Below are 25,799 nucleotides of genomic sequence, written 5' to 3'. Positions count from 1 at the left end.
GGTTTCAGAGCTGTAGATAATGCCCCCTGGCATTGGGGCAGGAAATGGGCAGCCTCCCACCTGGGTAGTATCTTAATCATTTTTCATCAAGGTATGGCAGGAAAGAGAGGTGGGCAGTTAGCCCAGAAACAGGTGAGCAGGCCAACTTAACCAGTCCTGGGAAGGCCCCCTGTTACACTGGGTGATTGAATATAGATAAGAATGTACTTCAAAGGGTTTAGAACAAATTCCTGAGGTGCCATTTAAAGGACTTAGCTAGATACAATGTGCTATGCTCAATGTTTTCCCTCCCATTGAAGTGGAATACTGAAAAAAATTGTGCTTACAACAGCAGAAATGAGACATCTGCTTAGAAACAAAACTAGCAGCAAATCTAAAAATGATAGGACTGTTTTTTTCACCTACATAACACTTGGTAGAATGTATTGTAACATGAAGGGACCTATATTTCCAACTGCTGCCAAGCATGCTGTGTGATGTTTGTAAGAAAAATGTTTATACCCAGGTTAATGGGAAAGAATAGTCAGCAAAGTAAGAAAATCATCCCTTTCATCCCTCACATATGTTCTCCATGATGGCTTTCACTGCTTTAGATATTCACTTGCTGATACACAAAACTAGACACAACTTATTTTATATTTACATCCAGTGAGGTCACGTCCTCACTCTAGAGACAAATCTGGCTTCCTCTCTCTGTTTTCACTCAATCCTTACCAGAAGAAATGCTTATTGACTGTAATTTGCTTTAGCAAAACTTAAGGTTTGTATTGTCTCCTGCAAACCCTGACACAGAGGGGACACTTCCCATGTGGATGCTCCATGTGGGAAAAAAACTGTCCCTATGGCACCATTCTATCCTGTTCTCTTGTCCATAACAGGCTGGGAAGATGCATGCATCCACGAAGCAGAATTTTGGAGCCTGAAGCTGAGTTGCTTTTTTCACAAATCTTCTTTCCCTCACAGATTTGCCAATTTTTAAGGCCGAAAGGGATTATTAAAGTAATTTAATCAATCACCTGCATAATAAGTCATAGAAAATCACTAGAACATTCCTGGATGAAACCCTGCTGAGCTAGAGCAGAGCTCTTATAAAGGGACATCCAGACTTGATTCAAAGACATCAAGCAATAGAGAACCTACCATGACCATAGGGAAGTTATTTCAAGTACTTTCACTGTTAAAAGCTTGCAGCTTATTTCTAATCTGAAACCTATCCTTCTTTGTCTGTACCAATTTCTGTGGACTGGATTTTGCTGTACCTTGTAGACTAAGGATGTGTACACACATACTAAGCCAATTTAAAATAAGGCAATTTAACTAAGCCAACTTAACTAAACTAATTTAAGTTAAGCCATGGTGGAGCATACACACATACAGCTCCTTAACATGGTGTGCCTGTAGACATGCAGGCACGCTGCTCTGTTGAGCTGTAAGTACAGTACGTCAAAGCAGACTCAGTTAATTGAGTCTGCTGGAACGTACTAATTAGTACACATCAGCAGCCTCTTCATTTTGTGTATCCAGCATTCCCGTGCTTCAAAATGGCAGTGGGGGTGCTTTAACTAAAGCTCATTTGATGCGTTTCAGTTAAAGCACCCCCACTGCCATTTTGAAGCACGGGATGTTGAATACATGTGTGTACTTGTGTGGCTAGACTTTAATTAGAGTGGCTTTCAGAGCCACTCTAATTAAAGTCCCCTCACCCCCCAGAGCACATGTAAAGACACCCATAATGGCAACCATCTGGTGAGCTAAATCAGCTTAACTAATGCGACTCCTTATCTTGCATTGCATTAAGCTGACTCTGCTCCACATACATGTGTATGCTATGATTGTTAAATTGGCTTAAAGAAAAGTTAGGCTGGCTTAACTATCAGAAAGTTAGTACGAAAGAGAGAGATAAATATTGCTTGCATGTCTCCTGAGTATGGTAAAAAATAATTTTCTGAGTGGGCAGGAAACAGTATATGACATATTCAGACAGGAGCAGCACATGATGCATTTGACTACTACTAAGTTTTGACTTAGGAGCAAAGTTTTTTGTGATTTGCTGAAACGTTCAACAATGGAAAATCTATTTCCCTTACTTTCCTTTGCAGTATTGTAATTTTAACGGTTCCAGATTTTAAAAAAAAGACAACGCAAGTTAGTGCCATCAGATAAATAATACAGATGCCTGATTAATGTACAGCAACAAACTCTTCTGATTTGTAAGACAGATCTGTGAATTATATGTTCATCATACATTAAAAATTGGACTCTTCAGTAGTACAAACTTCCTCAAAAATGCATAACTATCTCCCGATGCAGTAACTTCTGCTCTTGGAAGGTGCTCCCCTGAAGCTCAAATAAGCCTAACTCACTGGATAGCACTTCATTAACTAAGACAAACATTTTTCCTACTTGAGTGTGAGAGTACATTTAACAGGCAGGCCACCTGCAGAACTCTTGTAAATGCACTGTGCATGAAAAGCAGCTTTTTAGCTGCATCACTTGAGTTGCATTTGGGTTGTACGGAATTGAAGAGCTCCCTACATGTTTCTATGTGAAATGAAGGTCCTCCTTTTATGCAAATATCCTTGGATGAGGTCCTTTACAGAATTATAAATTAAGGGTTCAAACTTAGTAAAAAATTGTTCTTTGTATCTCGTAAGTCTCCTTATAAAACCATAAGAAAAATCTTGATTCCAAAGCAGCTTTGTAGAGGAAAAGTCATTGGGCACATCTTCATGAGCAGGGACGTGCGTTTTCCTGGGGACAAACAGCAGCAGCACAAGTGCCGCTGCTACTTGTCCCTGGGGAGCATGCATGCACAGGCACTCTGGAACATGGCACATTGCCCTGGGTGGGGTAGGGGAGGCTGGGGCCAGCACCTGGGTCTGTGCTGCTGCATACTGCATGCATGCACTCGTCTCAACGTGCCCATTCAGTACAAACTGGTGCTCTTGCTAAGAACTCTTTAAGTGCTTCATAGGAAGCTGATTTTCTTCATTATCAGCCAGCCTGCTGCATTGCAGCTGACCTGAACAGTTCACTAATATATTCTATCAGTTATTAACTATTAACAATGAGAGCAGAGATAAAGCAATAATAACCCCAGGAATGCAGTTATTCAAAATCACAATGATTAAAGTTGGTTGAAACATCTGTTTTGCTTTGGATGGAAATACTATATGATGGAAATGTATTAGAGCAGAACACAATCCTTCCTGCTGCATACCCTGAATAGAGACCTTGAAGGCTATGCCTTTACCTGTCTGGAAACCTGGATTTACAAGTGGGGAAATTCTCTAAATTTGAAAAAAAAACAGCTTCAGGGTTTCTATCTGCACACCATTTCAATTTTTACAGTCTCTTTCTCCAAAAATATGTTGCCTGATATTGTTAGTTAGCTTTTGCCCATAGTGAAATAATTCTGCATCACAAGATCAGGTCTGTGCTGACGTGCATGGCTGAAGGACACAGCAAGTCTGATTCAGATCTCACCTGCAGCCAGTAGAATTCAGGTTTCAGTAGAGTTACTTGGTATCTACTCACTACTGTCCTTTATTAGGCTACTTTAGCCTCAGGCAAGCATGAAAAGGAGTTGGGAACTTCAGTCCTCCCTGCTTGGAGCACTCAAGGGGTGCATCTACATGAGATACTATACTGCGGAGTAGAACTAATTAACGCACAGTAAGCATCCACGTCTGCATGTGCAGATGCTTACTGCACAGTATTGGGCTCTAATTGTGAGTAAATCTGCTACCTGCAAATGCAAGTAGCAAATTTATTCATGATTAGTAACTGCGCAGTAGTACACGTTTACACGCCTGACCGGAAGCAAATGTGCTCCTAGTCAGCCGGGCAGCAGGGGACCGGAGATTGCTCCCTGCTCCCAGGAACTACTTGCTCCCTGCTACCTACCACCAGAGCCTTTTGCCCTGGCAGCAGGGAGCTCCCAGACCCTGCTTCTTGATCGCAATTGAGGAGCAGGGGCTGGGAAATCTTTTTCTGCCTGCCCCAGCTACATTAACATGAGGCCCAGGATGGGAAATCCTTCTCTGCCAGCACCAGTTCTGCAGTTGTAGACCTGGTGCCATGAAAGAAGTATCTCCCAGCCCAGGTCTTGTGACCGTGGAACTCAGGCTGGGACATAAGGATCTCCCATTGCTGGCCCCATGACCACGGAGCTGGCACTGGGACATAAGGATCCCCAGCCTCACAATCATGGGGCAGGGGCTGCAAGCTCCCTGCTGCTGGGGCAGAGGGACATTGTCCCTGCCCAGCAACAGGCAGTTCTTGGGGGCAGGGAGCAATGTCCCAGCCTGCTCCAGGAGACAGCTCTTTCCTAGGCTAGTTCCCCCTGGCTGCTGCAGGGGCCAGTTCCAGGACCACAGGGAGTAGGAACAGTCTGCTGCTAGTAGCAGCAAATCTTCTCTTGTATCCCCACATGTGTAGACATGTGCCTGGGAGAGTTTGCTTGAGTACTTTTCTCAAGAGTAAACTGCTCCCAGACCATTTGCACATGTAGATGCATCCAGGAAGACTGAAAACCTGCATTTTTCTTAGTGAGGGAAGCTTATCCCATGAGCCAGTGTGCATAAGGGGAAGAGTGGGAGAGAAAATACAGGGAAGAGAAAGGAGTGGGTCTATGGCTTTGCATTTTCCCTGCTTCCCTGTCCAGTGAAAGAGCTGCACTTGAATGCACTCAAGCACAGGGATACCATATTTTCCTCACATAAAACATGCACATTTCCCACCAATATCAGCCCCTAAGAATTGGCGTGCATGTATTATGCAGGGTGTCCAGAAGGTGTAGCATCCCAGGAGAAAGTCTGGGTGAGACAGCAGGTAGTAGGAACTTCCAGTCACACTGCTCTCTCATACAGATTGTCTCCTGGGATGCTACATTTCCTGGACACTGTTCCCAAGAGGACTTACCCCATAATACACAGTCATTCATAACTCTGGAAAAAAAATATCCCTACATTCTGCCTTCCAAAAACAAGGTATGTGTGTTATTTGGGGGGGGATATTGTATGTGAGAAAATAAGTTAGTAACTGTGACCTTTCTATGGATAGGCCAAGCAACAATATGGAGAGGGAGCTGTTCCTGCTTCCCTTGCTCCATGTGTTCCTGTTTGAAAACCTGCAAGCAGCTGGCCTCTGCTATTTCGTCTTCATGTTTTGATGGATTTTTCTGATCAGGTTAGATTTTGGAAGGAAACGACGTTTTTTCTCAGTGTTTGAGTAAATCATTCAGTGAGGGGTAAATTTTCAAATTCAATGCCTGCTGTACTTGGAAAAATATCTTACATTTTATTTTAATAGGAGCATCTTTTCTCATTAAAGTCAACTGCACAAAAAATTCTATTGTAATACAAACAGGCCCCCTATCTGTTCATACTGGCCTTATCAGAGTCTTTTAACACTGTATTGTCTACGCATAAAATCCTATTCCATCCTTTAATAAATGACTTTTGAAACCATTAGAATCAATTTGATGAATTATCTCACAGGTCACAATTGTCTTTATTTAGATGTCATCAGTGACAGGTAATTTATGTTACTTCTATAAATGTTTATGCTGGATCATGTCAACTAATGAGTTGATTTCTATTAAGATCTGTGTTTTATGACAGGATTCTAACATTTCAAAGATGTAAAATCAATCATATCTCTCCCCAGTACACAGGCTGACACAGATCCTATGACTGAATTGCTGTGTGAGAATATTATTATCAGTCACTTTCCAAATGTTAAACCGACAAGCAGAGAGATCTGGATAGTCTCAGGACACAATGTATCCTTTAAATTCAGTGGCTGATTATTGCCCACATCCAAAAGTTGTTAGGTGGCTTAAGTACACTGGGTGATGGCTGCTCAGTTCTTTATGGATATGTTCCTATGCCAAAGATCAGGGTTGGCCAACCTGTGGCTCTTCAAAAGTCAATATGCATCTCCTTGAATCTTTGGACAAGCACACAGTGACCAGCTTCCAAATGGTATCTGGTCACCATGTGCTTGTGCAAAGGTTCAAGGAGACGCATATTAACTTCTGAAGAGCTGCATGTGGCTCCAGAGCTGCAGGTTGGCCACCCCTGCCATAGATTATCCCTCGAACAAACAACTTTGTTGGCAAACCCAAAGCCAAGTGAGCATAAAAACAAACTTTTGCTCAGGGATGGGGTTACTGTAGTCCAGGCTGAGGTGGTTTCTATACTGGATGCTCCTGATTACTTATTAGTTACATAGGAGCTGCATGCTGCAAGGCTGACAACCCAGCAGTCTGTATAAGCATGAAAGCCACTTTGAAAGACAGAATATCATAAAGTCAGTCAGAAAAAGACTGACTTTTGAAACTAACATATAGTTCGCAATCCAAGTTTAAATAAAATATTATTGGACAGCTTGCTTTGTTTTTTCAAAAATAACAATGGAATAGTAAGTGGGTAGGTAAGGTGGGGTCAACTGTCATTCCTTATTATAGTACAATTATGTTTCCATAACAGGTGAATTTGGTATCATCAGATTAGGTCTGTGTTTGCAGAAGGAAACGTGATAGCCTATCTGTCAGCTCCAGAGACAGCTAGCATGGTGGCACTTGTGTTCTGCAGTAAGCATCTGTCCCTCTGCTGTGGTGTAGCTGTATTTCATTCAATCCTATTCAAAACAAGCACAACATTAATTTCTCTAACACTGATTAGCACAACTGTCAGTTTTTAGGAGTCTGCTCGTTCCATTTATACTTGTACATGAGCTTAGAATAAAGGCCAGATTCTGGTTGCCTTTGGGTGGTAGATGCAAGCTAGAAATATTGGGTCTTATGCACAGCAGAGAGCTGGAATACCGGTGCTCCTGGAGTCCAAGAGACAGCAGTAAGAGTACAGGTGTTTCACATTCCCCCAAGAGGTAGTTGGGTTAATCAGGGTTGTGATCAAGCCCCTGTCCCTCTATGCCACAACTGAGCATAAAGGCCAATGTGACTTTTAAAAGGGCGTATCTGAGCATTTTCTCCCAGCCCTTCTGGAAGCATTTTGCCATTCTGGGTCTTCATCTCCTTAAACACACCTTTGCATGGTTCAGAAAACTAACAAAGAGCTCTGAGTAAATGAAGGCAAAGATGAATGATAGTTAGTAGCCACAGAGGGGAACAGTAGAACAGAGCACAGTGACCATGTTGGGAGTCAAAATGGAGTTAATAAATAAAGAAAATACAGGAATTGTACAAGGGTGAAGCTAAGGGTTCATCTTCTCTGCAGTGTTAGCTGAGGTGCTCCACATGGGCTAGCCCACCTTAGACGAGAGCAGCCACACTGCAGAGTAGGCAAACTCAAGCCATGCACACCTCATGCATGCTGCCCCAATACTGATTCAAGGGAGGGGTCCACTTTTGGTGAGCACATGTCTTGGTTCTGAGCACTGCATTACTCTGAGCTGCTCCTTCCTCAGTTTATTTATGCCAAGAAAACTTTTTGCCTTTCTAGACACCAGGAAGGATGTGGTGCTCACCCAGCAATTATAGTATAGTACTTCCCATATTCTGGTGAACAGCCATGAGCACTGAGAGGGAGCCATGGCTTTTCCCTACCCTGATCCTAGTGGTGGAAGCAGTTGGTTTGAGGCCACAAGCTCCGAGTCCAGGACCTCAATCCTTTCTTTGCCACAAAGCTCCTGATGCCCCAGGGTAGAGTGGTGGGCTCTGCATCAGTGCTCCTAAAAAGGAAAGACTTATTTGAAAGTGTGTTTATTATAATAGTGATGTAGAAATAAAATTGAGTTGATAAGAATCCATCCTACTCTCTACTGTAGTAAAATCTCTCACCAAAACAAAGAGACTGACCAAAAAAAGAATTTATTCGAAGTAAATAACACCATCAGTACAGCAACTGCTTTAAGCATGAAGCAGAGCAACAGTGAGCAATGGTAGCAACCCACTGGTTTAAAAACAGTGCCCTAAGGAGGCATAACATGTACCAATAGCAATGTCCTGTGGTGAGGATACTTGTCACTCCACTGTCCTGGCTCAGAGAGGGAGTGATGAGTGCAAACCTGACCATGGGCATTTCTTTCTAGGGAATGGATAACTCTCACACACAGGCTGCTGTTTGCAGTTCATGGTATTAGGGATGTGCGAGTTCATGGCTATGGGATAGGGATGAACATGAACTTGAACCTGGTTGTTCTGGCACCTATGGCCATAATTCCCAGGTGTTCAAACAAAGCCATTTACTGCAGATACTTCTCCTCATGCCATTGATGTTCTTTCTGCCATGTGGCTCTGCCATGAGTGGTGTGCGCTCAGCTACTGCACACTCCTCTCTCTTCACTGCAGGCTGAGATGGCTGTCCCTGACCCAGCATCAGTGAGGCAGTCACATCACCTGCTGTGAAATTCTGCCAACATGCCCTCCAGAGCCCTCTTCTTTCTGCTTCCCTGAATCTGGATGCTGGTGCCTGTTGATAGTGGCTTTCTTGAATGGGAGGCTGGAAGGTATTTGTGCAGGTAAGCCTGTGAAGCAATGAAACAGTATATAACATTTCTGTCCAGGGTAAAAAAAAGGAAATATATCTTCCTTTTAACTTCCTGTGTCATAGCAGGGTAATAATTGCCACTTTTACTTCAAGGTTGTGCTCCTTTCTATAACCAAACTCTCTGTTTTGCAGCTGCTAAACTCTAGGATTCTTTTATTACTGACAGCTTTAAAAGTTTTATTTCTCTTAAGCAAAAGCACCATCAAATTGTGAGTCACTGTGCATGCGTGTATGTACATGGCTGGAGTAGGCTTGGGGTGCCAGGATAATATTAGTGAGATTCATATGTTTTTATTTACAGCTGTGCTACAAGTCTGGTGGCACTGCAAGATATAAACTTGCCTTGAGATTCCTCCATCAAAAAGAGAACAGTTATTCCAGGAAGAAATATTGTCTGTAGGAAAACCATCAACTTACACCCTGAGGTGCTTTGTGGTTATACAGGTTTCCATCCTGATTAAGATGGAAATCTATGTCTGGTGGGGAATAGTTAGCTACAATACAAAGTGTGGGAAGTGGGGACTGCATAGAAATAAAAAAGACCATCTGGAATGTCTCTTACATCGTTCCACAGGGCTAGCGTAAAATTCAAGCCAACCTAAATAGGTTTCTGAGGATGCAAAAGAAGCCATGAAACTAATGTGCCTTTCAATTTACTTTTTGTCATATGACAGTAGGTACCTATGCCTGCACTTTAGATTTCATGTGGATGCAGGAGGCATGTAGGAAAATACAGCATATGATCATTGTGATGGTGATAGTCATGCAGAGCAGGGAACACAGAAGCACCATTACTGGATGCTGGAGATGGAAAGAAAGCATGGATGATACATGGGCTTGACAGTTACCTTCCCACCCCACCACCATGAACAGTAGATGTACCATTAGCTGAAGCTAACCTTTTGTCTGGTAGAGGCAGAAGGTGGTAATGTATGGCTGCTTGCAGACATTAAAACCCTCCCCCCTGCCACCAAATGGCGCTTTACTTTAAACTCAATGCACTCCTGTACCAAGCCCGGCACATGCCCAGAAAGGGTAGTACATTAGCTGAATCTGGCTCGCCCAACATGTGTATAAATCAGGTGCTTTAGTGGGGCTTTATTGGTACTTTTATCCAGTAGCCGATTGACTCAGCTTTAAATAAAAGTGCCAAAAAGCCCTGCTGAAGCACTCGATCTATATAGATGCTACAGAGCTAGGTCAAAGTAATGTGCTGCTTCTTCTGGTAAAGCATGTCATTTAAAAATTTTTTTTTTAACATCTACAAGCAGCCTATGTCAAAGGACGATGGTAGTTTCTCACACCTAGCAAAGACAGACATGGCAGTAGCTGAACTGCACTGTGCCCACCAGGGTGGAAATAGAGGTTCCCACCCCCATTAGTGTGCTTGTTTAACTGCTACAACTGGTTGCAACCTGGCTCTCCAGTAGAAATCTCCCACTATAGACACTATCTTTGCAGACACCAGTGGGCCCCTTGTATCATTCCCCTCCATAACCATAACAGTAATAGTGAACTGAATCCTCACCTGGATTAGATGATGCTGATTCCTCTGCCTCTTCCTCCCAGTCCCTGGTCTGTTCCTCCTCCTTGGAGCCCCGAGTGTGGGTTAAAGGGCTCTGTGGTAAACACCAGGTCAGCCTTCCCCAGACTGCTGGGGCTGGAAATGGCCTTAATTTCAGGTCCTCTGCAGTTGGTTGCCTACAGACTTCAAGGGGCTCAGGAGCTGTCCAGGGTGGCGACAGGGCCCATACTGGGAGTTCTAGAGCGTGTCTGGTCAAACTAGCTGTAATGCAGTAAACTCTCTGGGAGTTCACCAGACAAGGAGTTGTACTCCTTTACCAGTGGTACAATGTCTTCAAGGATACAGCCTCGTGGCACAGATGGCCTCTGTCAAATACCCTCTGCAGGCTTCTGGGTAATACATAATGATAACTTGGCTCATTTGGGAACTAGGACTCAGAATTAGATGTCCTGCTGGCATCATACCGTAACTGAAACAACAGTTTGGTGTCATTCCCAGCATAAAAATTTATAGAAGTGACATAAATTACCTGTCACTGATGACATCTAAATTAAGAACAATTGTGGCCTATGAGATAATTCATCAAATTGATTCTAATGGTTTCAAACATAATTTATTAAAGGATGGAATAGGATTTTATGCATAGACAGTACAGTGTTAAAAGACTCTGATACGGCCAGTATGAACACATAGGGGGCCTGTTTGTATTACAATGGAAATTTTTGTGCAGTTGACTTTAATGAGAAAGGGAGCTCCTATTAAAATAAAATGTAAGATATTTTTCCAAGTACAGCAGGTATTGAATTTGAAAATTTAGCCACTGGGAAGAAATATTATGCTTGACTGTCATCTTCTAGCATAAATATAGTCACAGACAGACCTAGAGTAAATGGTAAGCGGCCTTATGCATAGTGGTGCCGCAGAAATATCCAACTCGTCATTAACTTCTTGTCACTGAAAACAACCAGGTAAATCCCCAGATATTGGCTAATCCCTTGGGCCAAAGAGCAAAAGTCCTCTGCTCTGGGAACCATCTACCTATTTTGTCCCAGGGCTAGGAAGAGCCAAAGAGCACTTCTTTCCTCAGGGGCTCCTTCCCAACCTGCTACTCACTTCTCCATCTTCATATGTATGTGCTAAGGAACCCAAATAGAGATCCTCCCCTTTCCAGCAAGCCCCATCTTATTTTCTAGGAAAAAGAAGGAATAATCTCTGCCTCCTTCCCATTATGGGCTGTTACCTTACACTCAAGTTGGCAGGAAGAAGATCAAGTATACCTGAACACTGGAGTGCAGAGACAGATACATTATAGTTCTGGGGTCAACTGATTAAGCAAAATGATATCAGCACAAAGACTCAGAGGCCAGCCCGACAAGAATGATGCCTGTGTCTGAAGTCGGTCAAAACATGTTTTAAGCACAGAACTGATGCTCTTACTAATGACAACACCATGCTTATACACCACTGGGGACTGACAACAGTAGCACCCTCATAAATTGCAACTACTATGAAAGACTAGTTGTTCAATTAAGATTTACTTCAGCCATTCATTAGACGGTCAAATATCTGAAAATAAGGACTAGGCACTCTCTCAGCTACCTAAAGAAATTCAATGAATTAAATAAAGGGATAAAAGAACGGCATCTTATTACACGCTGTAAATGTAAGAGGATACCCTTGACCCAATTACTGCAAACAGTGTGGTGTTTGTCTTAAATACCTTCTTACTGGAAGCCTGGAGGCTCAAGTAACTATTACATTCCAGATTTCTTCTGAAGCATTTACACCTGTTGCTTTTGCACTTCTTGAGCTCTGAGCAGTTGCAGTGAATGTATCCTTAACCATTAGTGGAAGACTGAACAGTTTCTCACAGGCATGCAGCCTGATCTTGCTATCATTACTCTTGTGAGTCATTCCATGACTCATTTGCAGAGCTGCTCAAGTCATCCTGTGGCTCAACAGAATTACCATAATATGCACTGTGTGCACACTGTCCAGGTAGTCTTCAAGTTTTTCTACCCTGTGCAGGATTCCTGGCCTGCAGGTGAAATTGTCCAAAAAGGACGCTGCCTAGCAGGCAGAAACATTTTTAAGCAGCCCTGACAGCATAAACATATAAACACATTGGTAAAGCCATATAACTATGTGTGTATGAGCCCTCTATAATTAAGGAACATGTCTATACTTAAAACATTTTTATCTTCTGCCAAATGATGAATTATACCCTTAGGTGATGAGTCAGGAAAAGCACTAACATAAATTTGATGACATAACTTGAATTCTGAACAAAACTGCATCCACACTAAAAGACTGGGAAAGTTCTTTGAAGTTTTCAACAAGTGAAAAACATAAACCATTATCTGGCTTATTAAAACTTCCTAAGACAAATGTAGCCTGTGATTAGTTGTGGCCTTGCCTGTGCAACAAATTGTGGATTTTTTACTTGACATTATTATTACAGAAAGGTGTTACCATCAGAAGTCCTGGTAGTTTTGGTCTCATTCCTAACAGGCATATATCAACATCACTACAGCTACCACACTGCCACTCATGTTGGTAGACTCAGTGGGGCCTAAGGACTGAATGCTTACAGTTTACTCTCTTCAGTTAGGGTTGAGGTGTATTAGTAAAGCAGTGGGGGAACCTGGCACTGCTACTGCCCATTACTGTGTCTGCTCTATGGATTCTGATGGATTGCAATCTCTGTTTTTCACCAGCCTTTAGTTTACTGGGGCTGAATCTTCCCATTTCTTTCATTTTCCATCCAAAATAAATAAATAATTCTTATACTTTTAACAATGTAAATTTTGGTAAAGTGAGGCACATTTTGGCACCATGTCTGTTGTGAGGAAGATTTGGTAGGGGCACATTCAGCAAAAAACAAATGCACAAAAACAGGGACTCTCTCTTCTCTCATCTGTAAATTCATTTGTTTGCCTTGGCTGACTACTCTACAAACTGAATTGAAATTACTGATAGGAAAACTTGAAGAGTTATACAAAACTAGAAGATACCCAATCCAAAGAAATATTTGGTAACACACTGGTCAGCTCAGACTTAAAGTGTGGTACATTTTGATAAACCCTGTTAGGGACGCTGTCCTGGGAACACAAAAGTTTACTGATGTTTTAAACAAAATAGTGAGGGTGTCCTGTGTGTGTCATAAAACTACCAGGCAAGAGAGTCAAGTGCCTATGTACTCATCTGTATAAGGTAGGTACTGGTTCTCTAAAAAACTTCTCTGTCATCCACGATGGAAACAATTACTTTACCAGTTGTCTAAATAGGTGTTGAAATCTCTTGGAGTTGTTTTTCATTCAGCTCTGATAAGCAAACACATCACCTTTCACAATTAACTGAGTTTCACATGCTTTGTCTCTCTACAAGATCATAATTCTACCACTTAAATTGATGCCCAAATATTCTTCCAGATACCAAGCAAGCAAGACCTGAGTTCATCTTGTAGAAATATGCAAACCAAACAAACAAAACTTTAAGACCTTCTTTACTTCAGAGAAAAATGAAAACAATGGCATAAAACATTTTTAAATAATGTTTTTTCTTACACTGCCAGTCACCTTTAAACTCAACTACACAACTTCCAGCAATAATGGCTGCAGGATCAGGATGCTTCAGATAACAAATGTTTTACATATATTCGCCAACTGAGTAAGAAATTAAAAAGATGCAATTTCAAGAAAGTTAGTAAATATCTCAAAATGTACTCTCAAAACAGTTAGTAAATATCTATTACTGCATAGCTAGCAGATGAACTGACATGTGGCTGACAAGACTCTAAATTTATACCCGAAACTAGAGTATGGCTGTAAAATACCCCTGGTTGACCTTTGCTGGCTCTTCGCTTCTAGTTCATTCCCATGGTGTTGGCTCTCCAGGAAATTTGACTCAGAATCATCACTACTCCCACTTAGATATCTGCTTATGTACTATAGGCATTTCAATTAAAACCAAAACATTTGGTAAGAGATACCAGGGGAGAAAAAAAATCACTTGATATTGTGTGCATTTTAAATAAAGCATCACTCCTTCCTCTCCTTTGATAAAAGTCATCTTTGCTAATGTGTTCTTTTCTCATAAATATGCATGATAGTGTCTGTAACAAAACACTGAACAAGAGAACTGGTAAGAGGTGCTCTTTTATTTTCTAATGAACACCGCTGTAAATTGCACAAGTATGAAGTTGAATTCCCTTGCCCAGTGGTCAGAGGGATTGAGGAGGAATTGGGAAGGGTTACAATACACACTACATCTTAGAATGTGTTTACCTTTTCGTTTAACCTGACCCATGTTTTGTAAAAGAGTGATGTCAAAGTTATCAATGACTAACATGCACCTAATGTTAAGAATAATATTGCATAAAGGAGCAGATGACAGAACAAACACAAAAAAGGGTGAGCTTTGTCTCTTTAAGCTTTGGCTATCTACATTGCTACCACTATATGATCTGAACAATGTAACTGGCTGCACATTACTATTTTCAGATAAATAAGTATACTATGCAAAAGTTGGATTTAACCTCTTGCCGATGACTGGAGGGGTATAACGGGATAAACCACTCTATACCTGCTCCATGTCTTACACTGTTTTTGTAAAGCAGGGATGTCCAACTCACCCAGCCCCACAAGCCAGAGCCAGACCACAGAGCTCCTTGGGGATGGATTCAGACTGTGGGGTAACATGTGGCCTTTGGGTCTGGAGGCAGGGCAAGCAGCATCAGAGAGCTGCAGGAGTCAATGCAGCTGTCACTTGCCTGTCCTCATCTGCTACCCACATACATTCCCACCATGGCTCCATACCCCAGATTTCAGTAGTGGGTCCCATCCTTGCTCACTCCACCTCTGAATTTCTGACCCCTCCAGGAGCCCTGTGGGCTGTATGCAGGCCATAAGCCATATGCTTGATGCCCCGACTCAAAAGCATCCATGCTTGTCACTGTTGGAGACATGATACGGGGCTAGATGGACCTCTTGTCCAAACAGTATGGAGAATCTTGTGTATTTTAAGGGGTAAGGACTGATGTTTTGCCCAGGTATTTGAAGTATCTATGTGCACTAAGTTGTGAAGAAACTGATGGAGAGAGAGTTTTTCAGTAACATGATCTTAATCAAGTTAATGACAGAACAAACACAAAAGAAGATTTCCAAGATTAATCAAGATTTCCAATAATCTTATTAAGCAAACCATTTCTGAACTTGTTAAAAAAAATTAAAATTTGGGGATCCAGTATACATTTATCAAAGATTAACATCTTGGTTTAGCTGCAAACTTAAATCTTAACAAATTTCAAAGCTATCAACACTAGTGGCATGTTTCAGAACAGCTGGGAGTTGCAACGGACTACCAGGCAATTTTGAACCCCCTATAAGAGCCTATACACTCCCCAGTCAGCCATTCATGGAATCTAAATTTCAGCAACGCTTAACAAAATGTCACTCCCTACATTACAAATGTCAAAGCCCACTTGAACTTTGTTTAAAGCTAGTGCTTTGCAGATAAGATCTGTTGGATAGTTTGCATAAAATGCAAACACCCTACAAAGTTAAAATAGTCTGCAGCCTGGTGAAGTAGTACTCTCCCCACGTACTGGAGCCCGTCTTGATACCAATCTGCACACCCTTTCTGAGCCACATGACTGCCCTGTCATGCCATTATCACGTCTCCTTGTTGCTTTGCCTATGACATTGCTACAGAAAATCAGTCTATTGCCCAATTAGCCATCTGATTTACGCATCACCTTATTAAGGGTCCGATACTGCAATGTACAGAGTAGCCATTGGGAGAAGAAAGCATCAGTCATAAAAAAGAATAACTTGTATATAATGGGTGAGAAAGGAAAAGCTATTTTATGTATTAATTTTATTCCAAAATTAGCTTTGGCAATGCCAATTAAAATGCACATTCAGTTTAACTTTGGCATAAATACCATCAATTCTTGCAGAAAGGAGAAAGCTTCAGTGATAGACAAATTACCATTTTTTTCTCATGTAAAGAAATTTGGAAATGCAGTGTACTCCAATTATTCTCATATTGGATAAGTGCATAAATTGTTTAGCTGAATAACATATCAGATCCAATTTTCTGCTCATTGCTTACATTATAAATGTTGATTACCTGCTGATGCAGCCCAGCCCTGCTCCCAGCACTGTTTTTAGAAAGTGGGGAAGGGAAGGGAGAGGAGGGAGCTTGTTTTGGGGGTTGCTCAGCCAGCACTGAAGGATAAGGGGGGTGGATTGGAGCCTCCCCTCCCCACTGATGTGGAGCAACCCCAGAATGGACCTCCCTCCCCTGCCTTGTCCCCCTTCCATCCTGAGACAGCAAGGGGGCCAGAAGTGGAACTAGGGGAAGAAGCTTCAGAGATGCAGCCTCTCTCCCTGGATCAGCTCCAAATTGGAGCTTGACCCCCAACCTTCCTGACCCAACAGCTAATGTCTGCTGGGTTGGATGAATTAGTCTAACTCATATTGCTTTTTGTAAAGCACCATGAGTTAGACCAGGAAGCTGCACTTCTGTCTTCGCCTTGAGATCCTTATGGGCTGTAGAGTGAGTTTTAGAAGGACTCTCAGAACGGAGTGGTTGGGACGTTAGGCATCAATTCAGGAAGGTTAATGATGGGGGTGCAGGAAGGCCTGGAGGTAACTGTTTGAAAGGTTGACAAATTATGGGTGAGGGTGGCAGTGCTTGTGGGACACAGGGGAAATGGAAGGAAAATAAGCAGATGGGGCAGATTTACAATAAACAGTTTTAAATGTTTTTTTTAAATTATAGGATATAGATACAAGCATTCTGTAGATAACAGAAGTCCCCACTAGTCATCTAGTTAGCTATTATCAGTTCAATGTTTCTCACAGGCAGCCTGGCACAGGTGGGAGGAGAGGTTTGAAAGAGGACAAAGTATAGGATATATGGAGCAGCTCAGGCAGCAAGCTTCCTGTGCAAGAACTAGCATTGAAGAAAGAGCAAATAGGCTTGCAAGAGAAGTACGTAGCAGTTGGAAGCAGTCATTGTTAGCAAAGCAGACAGGGGAGAGAATTCAGCAATAGACAAGGGCAAATTAGTAGGGCAGGACAAAGCTGGCATGACTCTTAAAATACTAGGAAAAGAAACTTGAATGACTCAGTGAAGAGGAGTCAGAGGAGTGATGCAATAAGGAAAAACTTCTGGTGAAAATGACAGGCAAAGACCATCTTACCAGGAGCAGCTGTGTTCTAGGCTGCAGCTGCAGCTGCAGGGGGGGATGTGGGCAGCAGAGAAGCCAGATAATAGGAAACTGCACAACAGTTAAGATGCTAGGTGATGAGATGCTAGATGAAAGCTCCAGAAGTGTGGATGGAGAAAACATGGAAGCTTGTAAATGGTACAAGGCTGAAGTATGAATACTGTACTAGGAACAGAGAGTATGGTGTCATCCTCTTCCCCTTTAAAGCTGCGCTATGTGTAATTGAAGGGAAGCCATATGTTTTAGACACTCTGTTATTTAAACATGTCTAAGTTATATCAAGTTTAGACAGAACGTCCCATTTACCTTGGCATAACTCAAATCTCTACATTATCTCTGTCTTAGCAAAATCCTCAGAGGGATTTATCATTCAAACTCTGTTCAAACATAAGCCTGCCAAAGAACTGCCTTAGAATTAAACAGCAGCAGAAGCAAATGACTAAAACTTTTTCTCAGTTACATAAGAGAAACTGAAGGGGGGCAGACAAGAGGGCGATAGCTCTATCTTGCCACCATCACCAACTGGCAAGAGTAGCTGCCTGGGAGCATGCTGCACTGTCATTCACTCTGTGTGTGCTGGAAAATGCTGAGGGCATTTGCCACAGTTTGCATTATTTTCTAGATATTACAGCACATTACTGACATTTGTATGTGGTTCCCACAGCCCACCCTTGCTGACTTTTTAATTAATTGCTGAAAATGTGAAAACTTGATTTACCAGAATAAGAAGGTAACAGTTTCCATGGACGAATCTAGGATTTTGAAAAGGGAGGTCCAAGCTGTGCTGCTCTTTGCTGATAGGGGAAAGCAGCCTGCTGAAGGGGGCTCTGAGCTCCTTGTCCCAGGCCTGGGCAGAACCCCAGACTAAGCCTCCCTGGGATGCCCCACAGGAGAGAGAGGGGAAATGAATGAGAAAACAGGGTGCTGCCCCTTCCCCCCATGTGTCCCCACTGACCTTTTCTCCCTCACTCAGATCTTGTGGGTTTTGTACTCCGGGCAGAGCAAGATAGGAGTGAGAGGAAATACCATGCTGACCCCCACAGAACAGCAGTAGTAGTGGCATTATGTGCCACAGCTTTGGCTCCCCACGTTGAAGCTGCGATGTGGGGGCAGGTGTGGATACCAACAGCTGCTGCAGCTGGGGTACAGGCAGTAGCACATCCAGGAGGGAGGTGATGAGCAGAGCATGAGTCGCAGGCAGCAGACTGGCAGCCACCAGGGAGTCCATGCTATAGGCCAGCGTTTTTCAACCTTTTTTTAAGAAGAGTACCCCTTCTGGTGGGTACTCCTCCTGGTGCTACCCCCTTCTGGACATGGAGCAGGTTGGGGGGTCCCCCAGCAGCCAGTCACTGAACAAGTATGTGGCAGTGGTGCTTCCCAAGTACCCCTGCTTTTCCGTGCCGCCACCATGTACACCTGATGGCCTTCCCAAGTACTCTCAGGGGTACACATACCCCCAGTTGACAACCCCTGCTATAGGCAATGCTGAAATCAGTACAGGGCAGGGGTAGGCAATCCCTGGCATGCATGCCAGAGCATGGCACACAAAGGCATTTTGCTTGGCTCACACACCTTGTGGAAGGGGCCAAGGCTGTACTGCCACAACAACGATAGGGCCCCTCGCAGCTCCTCTGCTGTCCACCCATGGCATGCCAACATCTTACAAATCAAGGTTGTGGGTCTTTTTGGCACTTTGCCCAAAAATGCTGCTGACCCCTGGTAGAGCAGGAGTCCACCCCCTAGCTGCACCTATGCTCACACCTGTTCAGCGGCAACAGGTGCAGCTGGAGAGAACCTAAGCCATGGCAGGTAACACCATGGTGCCACTCTCCAGCAGTCAGAATATTACCCCTCCTCTGCACCAGGTGCACAGGTCTGGCTGTCACCAAGCTGGAGAGATCCCGGGGAGCCACGCCAACCCCCCTTATAGCTGCTCTGCCCCATCCTTCGTCCCTGGGAGGAGCCAAGTCTCTTCCTCCCTACACCTGTGGCAGGAATTGGAGATGGACAGGAGGTTGGGGGAGAGCTAAAGTGGTGCGCCAAACACTGCAGTGGTGCCCCACTGAATGCAAAATATATCACCAGGCTACTCCAGTTCTATGCCAGTTCAAAGTCCCTGAGGCTATATACACGCAGACATAACAAACAACGCCCATATAAGTTGTCTGCCTGCTCTTATAGTGATGCAAGTGCAGCAAAAACATTGCAGCTTTAAACCTGTTTTTTGGGGGGTTAAAATTACATCAATTTAGCTCTACTGTGCCACTACAGGAGTTTGCAGACCTAACACTTATAATAACTGATGCATACTCCCAAGTAGCAACAACCCTTTCTCTTTTAAAGCAGTTAAAATGTATGTCTGTTTACAGCCCAAGTTATGCTGCATAACACTGGAGTAATACAGTGATGAATCAAATCCTATGTTTTGATGCCTGGTAAGCCTATTTGAGATATCAATTATGAATGGTAATAGGGCATTGAGTTTCTATGTCAGGAAGCTGGCTGAAGAAAGGGAATGATTATCCGCAGCCTCCACAACAATGTTAGCAAGAATAAATATCCTACCATTAAGCCAATGATTTATATGTACGAAGGAGAGACCTAGCATGATCAATCCCAATAACCTGTTCACAAAAAAAAATGCAGATATGATTATATATTTTAGAATTATTTTACAAGCATAAGGCTCTCATTTCTCTTATTTTGTGCAGACACAAGCGCTAATCATGCTTATAAATGTGTATATAATCAGCCCTGCCAGAAGTAGCAGCCTGAAAAAACTTCTCTTACTGCAAAAAAGGCCATGAAATGAAAGGGAAAGTTGGTGGGGCTGTGACCTCATATCTGCCTCAAGTATGATTAGGTGCATTTTGAACAGGAAATTTAGGTGGAAGGATACAACAATAAAGAGCACAGCTAAACCTCTGTGAATCCCTTTCTCCTAAAGTCCTGGAGCAAACTGTGAGGCAGAATGAGAAAGAACCAGAAAGACATTGGAAAGGCGTAAGTGAGTATCTGTAATAATCTCCTCCAAAGAAGATAGTTAAGCAAGGGACGCATCTCAAGGGAGCCTAAAAAGCCAGTTACTGAACCTCGCGGTGCATGCTGAGCACTCTAGAGGTGTGTCTACACATTCATTAATGCACCATAGTTACTGCACATTAAGTGTAGTAATTGTATAACCAGGAACTAAATAAATGCGCAGTAACTGGCGCTACTGTGCAGTAGCGCTGGTGCACAGCTTTTTAGTGATGCTAACTGCGCAGTAGCCTAATACTACTGTGCAGTGGTTTATTAGCACTGTTTCTGCCCTGCACAGTACTGCACAGTAGAATTAGGCTACTGCACAGTTAACTTCATGTATAGATGTGCACTAACTCTCCCTGGCATTGCAGAATGGTTCTTCCTTTCCAGTGAGTCTCTGACCTACTGTTGGGAAGAGAAGAGGGAGTGCCTTAACATCCAGCATCCAGGGCCATTCTCCAGTGGGTTTTTTCCATTCCAGTTTGGAGTGACAGGTCCTAAAGTCAGAGCTAAAAAACTAAACATTGCTTATGTTTTAAAAACTGTCAAAATAATTTGTTAGAACAGCAAAATAGCTGTACTATCACTTTATTAAACAAAAATGAATTTTGAAAATGAGGCAAAGGCTTGTTTTTAAACTCTATATAGGCTTTCTTTGCCTTTTAAAGAATATCCTGGAGCTGTCTCAGTGCCTTATCTTTTTGGCACACTTCAAAATTCTAAACTACTGATCACTCCGTACAACTGAGACATGAGTTGATGTATGTTCTTTTCATATGCTTTTTGGCCCATGAAGAGGAAAATGTCACCATGAAAGATGTGAAGTGTTTATCATTTTTTGTATAGCAATTTACTGAAAAAAGCACATGAAAATACAGTGTATCACAGATTACAAAAAAGATTCTTATCATGCCATGGGCCACACATACACCAAGTTATACTTTTGTTTCTCCATAGTGTGGTAAAAAAGAACATAATTAATAGAAGAATAAAACTATACGTGAAAATTAATTTATTTCCTCCATTCAGTATCTTTAGGCAAGGAGACAGTATCAAGAAGCCTGATGAAAATTCTAATCCTCTCCCTCAAAATATCTCACAAATTGTGATGAAAGGACAAAGAACTGAAGGAAAAAAGAACCTGCTGGTTACATTAATCTATCATCTTCTATTTATCTTCTTACATAAGTATCTTCTTTCCTTTCTAATGCAGCTAACAATACTCCTCTATTTCCTTATTTAATCCTTTATAATGCCACCATGTCAGACTTAGAAGACCCACTTTTCAATAACTAAATTAATTATTTAATTTTGTTGGATACAGGTGCTCTGAAATCTGCATCTAAATGATGTGCTGGTATTTAACCTCAAGAACCTGACAGAAATAACTTGGGCTCTTACCTAGTTATCAAATAGCATTTTACCTTTCTTATAAGAAACCTGCAGAGCACACTGGAGTCCCAACATCCTTTGTTTAATTAGTGTCATTGCAAGTGCAGTTGAGTGCATGGAATAATCTTTTCTCCATTATATCTTATTGTTCATACTTTTATTTTTTTCACAAAGCTAATAAAAATGATTTAGTTGGATCACTCCAGATTACTGAAAATTACCGCATGTCACAACTAAACTTTTCAGTAACAAAAGTTTACACCAATTTATTCTGCTTATAGTGTATGGAGTTTTTGAGATGATTCTAAATGTCTATAGAATATATATACAATATGTGGTGCTGGCTGTTTAAACACTGTAATTCATATTATTGTCAGAAAATGGTAATAAAACAAAAGGCAATCAAAAGACCTTGACAGAGGTTCCTCACAGAGAAAATACACTGGTAAAGAAGCTGTGGCAGTAAAAACCAACCATCCTCCTCCCTCCACCTGCCATATGAACAACCTCAAAAGTGAAAAAGCAGCTGGGAAATGTGTCTCTCACCAGTGAGACTTCTATAAGGTACTAGCCTCAGATATCCAGTCATCCAAGGAAGAATACAACAGTTTTCAATATATGAAGATTAGCTATGTACACTACACCAGATCCTAAGCTGGTGTAAACTGGTGTCACTCCATCAGAATTACTGAAAGTATCCTAAGAGTAAGCCAACTAAGAATCTGGTTCATTGCCTTTAGTGTTTTATAGACAGCATCACTGAAGTGCTCAGTCTTACCTTGTTGTAGTATTGCACCTGAACAGAGTGCCACTGTCCATCACTGACTCCTCCTGGGACAAACGGTGAAACTGTGGTAGAGGTCTCCCCTGAAATGTTAGTTAAAATATTTTAAGAGAATGAAAAAAAATACTCAATCTCATACTGTCATTTATTATTATACTCTGCAACATTCAAAACATGAATACAAAACAAGTTCTGCTTTGAACACAATAGATCACATAGGTCAGCATGGATTTATTAGGGGGAGATCATGTCAGACCAACCTGATTGCCTTTTATGATCAGGTCACAAAAGCCATGGACGCAGGTGTCGCGGTGGATGTAGTCTTTCTGGACTTCAGCAAGGCCTTTGACACCGTCTCTCACCCCATCCTAATTAATAAACTAGGCGACTGTGGCATAGATGCCTACACAGTCAGATGGATTGCAGATTGGCTGAAGGGTCGCACTCAGAGGGTGGTGGTGGATGGATCATACTCAACTTGGGGGGAGGTGGGTAGTGGAGTCCCCCAGGGCTCGGTCCTGGGGCCTGCGCTGTTCAATTTCTTCATCAGCGATCTTGATGTTGGGGTGGAAAGCAACCTGTTTAAATTCGCTGATGACACCAAAATCTGGGGGGAGGTGAGCACGCTAGCAGGGAGAGAGAGATTGTAGAAGGATCTGGATAGGTTACAGGGGTGGGCAAACAGGAACAGGATGTGTTTCAATACGGACAAGTGCAGGGTGCTGCACTTGGGTAGTAGGAACCAGCAGCACACTTATACGATGGGGAACTCCCTACTTGAGAGCACGGAGGCGGAAAGGGATCTTGGTGTCATTATTGACTCCAAGATGAACATGGGCCGACAATGCGAGGTCATGGTTGGCAGGGCTAACCGGACCTTGTCGTGCATCCACAGGTGCATCTCGAGTAGAGCCAGGGAGGTGATCCTCCCCCTCTATGCGACGCTGGTCAGGCCGCAGCTGGAGTATTGTGTCCAGTTCTGTGCGCCCCATTTCAGGAGGGATGTGGACAACATGGAGAGGGTCCAGAGGAGGGCCACCCGCATGATCCGGGGACAACAGGGCAGACCCTACAGTGAGAGACTGCGGGACCTGAACCTATTCAGCCTCCACAAGAGAAGGCTGAGGGGGGACCTGGTGACCGTCTATAAACTCACTAGGGGGAACCAGAAGGGTTTGGGGGAGACGCTGTTTCCCCTAGCCCCCACTGGCATAACAAGGAGTAATGGGCACAAGTTGATGGAGAGGAGGTACAGATTGGACATCTGAAAAAACTACTTCACAGTTAGGGCGGCTAGGAGCTGGAACCAACTTCCAAGGGAGGTGGTGCTGGCCCCTACCCTGGGGATCTTTAAGAAGAGGCTGGATACCTACCTGGCTGGACTCATTTTAGTCCCGTTTTTTCTTTTGGGTTCTTTTGTTATTCTCCCGCCCTGGCGGGGGGTCGGGCTAGAAGATCTATTAGGTCCCTTCCGACCCTAAAACTATGAAACTATGAAACTATGAAACAATCCCCCAAAGACACCCAGGTATAATGCAGGATACACAAATGTTAATATAATATGCAAGCATTTAGAGTTTGATTCTGTGAGAGCCTGAGTACCCTCAATTTTGTTACATTCTACTGGAATGTTGAGTACATAAATATGAAAGTGATTTTGGTAATACATCTTTATATTCTACATCAGCACATGTGTAAGACAAATAGAGAAACTGAAGAAGCTGCCAACTGAGAAGGTTTATATAAATGTTGCTGCTTTTTCTTTCATTCACAAAACTGATTTCTGGAGTATTATGCTGACTAAAGCACAGTGGTACATGACAGGAAATTATTTCTAGATGAAGCTAAGAATCTGAAATCTGACACTAATAGTAAACACAGTATTAAAAAAATATTCTGTGTATTTATATAATTTATAACCTTGTGATTAAAGAATGTGTTTGGCAACTTTTCATAATTTAAAATTCAGGGGGTTTTCTGTATGTTGGATTTGAACAAGTAAAAGGTTTTAAGCAGGTATGCAAACCAGAACAACCAGCACGGTGACTACTTGTGCTGCTCCAAAGTAATAACAAGACAAACATCTACAGCAAAAGTACACATGTGCCTGGCAGACTGAATAGGATCTCCCCTCCTACCCTTTTAAACACTTGGACAAAAGTTCCTATTCCAGTGAAAGACAAGAACAAAGAACGTTAAAATAACTGTCTATATAATACATCACAGAAAAGACTCCCCTCCCATAAGTTAACAAAACTCACACAATCACACGTTGCACATAAAGATCACATTCTCCTCTCTACTTGCCACTAACCCTCCACTATTATCCTCCGTGTCCATAACTATTTCTTAATGCCAGATCTTTACACTTTGTTTATTTAAACAATATAGCTTAGTTTTGAATCCGATCTACATCCTCTGAAAGGGATCTCTTTCACTGAAACAAAAATATGTTAAAAATTCATGTCTCCGCTCCATGAAGCTCCATTGATCCTTAATTATTTTGTTTTGTTACCTACTAACATTGTTATGACATGTTACTCTACAGGCAAACTTGACAGCTAACATGTCCAAAACTTGCATTACCACATTAGTTTTCATCCATAACTCTAAAACATTAACCATTCTTCTTTTAAATAAAAGAGCATCTCCAAATATCCAGAGGAAATTCAATCAGTTGCACTAGTACAAATTCAAACTTTATTTCATCCATTTAAACAGTCTCTACATTTACATGAGTATAAGTAACAGCAGAATTTAGCCTAATGTCATTTATCTTCAAGGTGTTGTCTTAACAATCTGAATCATGTTGAGGCAGGCAAAGGACAGGAAATATAGAATAAATAAAACAAAAAAAAAATACCCACTCAAGCTATCATGCATTATTTCATAACAATCATCAATTAAGAAAGTCTGCCTTAAAACCTGTTTTTGAGTTTTGTAGATAATAATGAAGAAGCAAAACTTAGAAGCCTTTAGATACAAAGGGCACAACCGTCTAAAATATATCAGGATACATAGACACAGGTGCACTGGATTTAACCAGTGAAAATTATAGACCTGATTTTCATGGCTAAGGAGCACACAGACTCCAGTGGAGATAGAGTCCATTTCACTGATTTTATGTTTTGTATATTTTCTTTTAATAAAATCAAATTGGAGATAAATGCAACCTGATAATATCCTTTTTAGAAAAGAAAAATATAAAATAACAAGATTATTTTATTTAGAAAATATATGCAGAGGTATAACATGGTAATAATGTGTCTGGGACTGTCCTCTCTAATTCTTCCACCTCTACATACCCCATAACCTGGGCTT

General features: G+C 42.1%; 1 protein-coding gene across 1 annotated transcript in view; it reads right to left on the bottom strand.

Moving 5' to 3' along the window:
- The window catches only part of LOC102372858 (cadherin EGF LAG seven-pass G-type receptor 1), a 176,585-nt gene that overhangs the window by 91,156 nt on the left and 59,630 nt on the right, over positions 1-25,799 (bottom strand). The window contains exon 5 of the mRNA XM_025193545.1: positions 22,473-22,561. Within this exon, the coding sequence (XP_025049330.1) occupies positions 22,473-22,561 (89 nt within the window). The remainder of the gene's footprint in view (positions 1-22,472; positions 22,562-25,799) is intronic.

Source organism: Alligator sinensis, unplaced genomic scaffold, assembly GCF_000455745.1.
Source record: "Alligator sinensis unplaced genomic scaffold, ASM45574v1 scaffold1061_1, whole genome shotgun sequence".
Classification (NCBI taxonomy): Eukaryota; Metazoa; Chordata; order Crocodylia; family Alligatoridae; genus Alligator; species Alligator sinensis.
The sequence above is the reverse complement of the archived record's forward strand: the minus strand, read 5'-3'. Positions and strand labels throughout refer to the sequence as shown.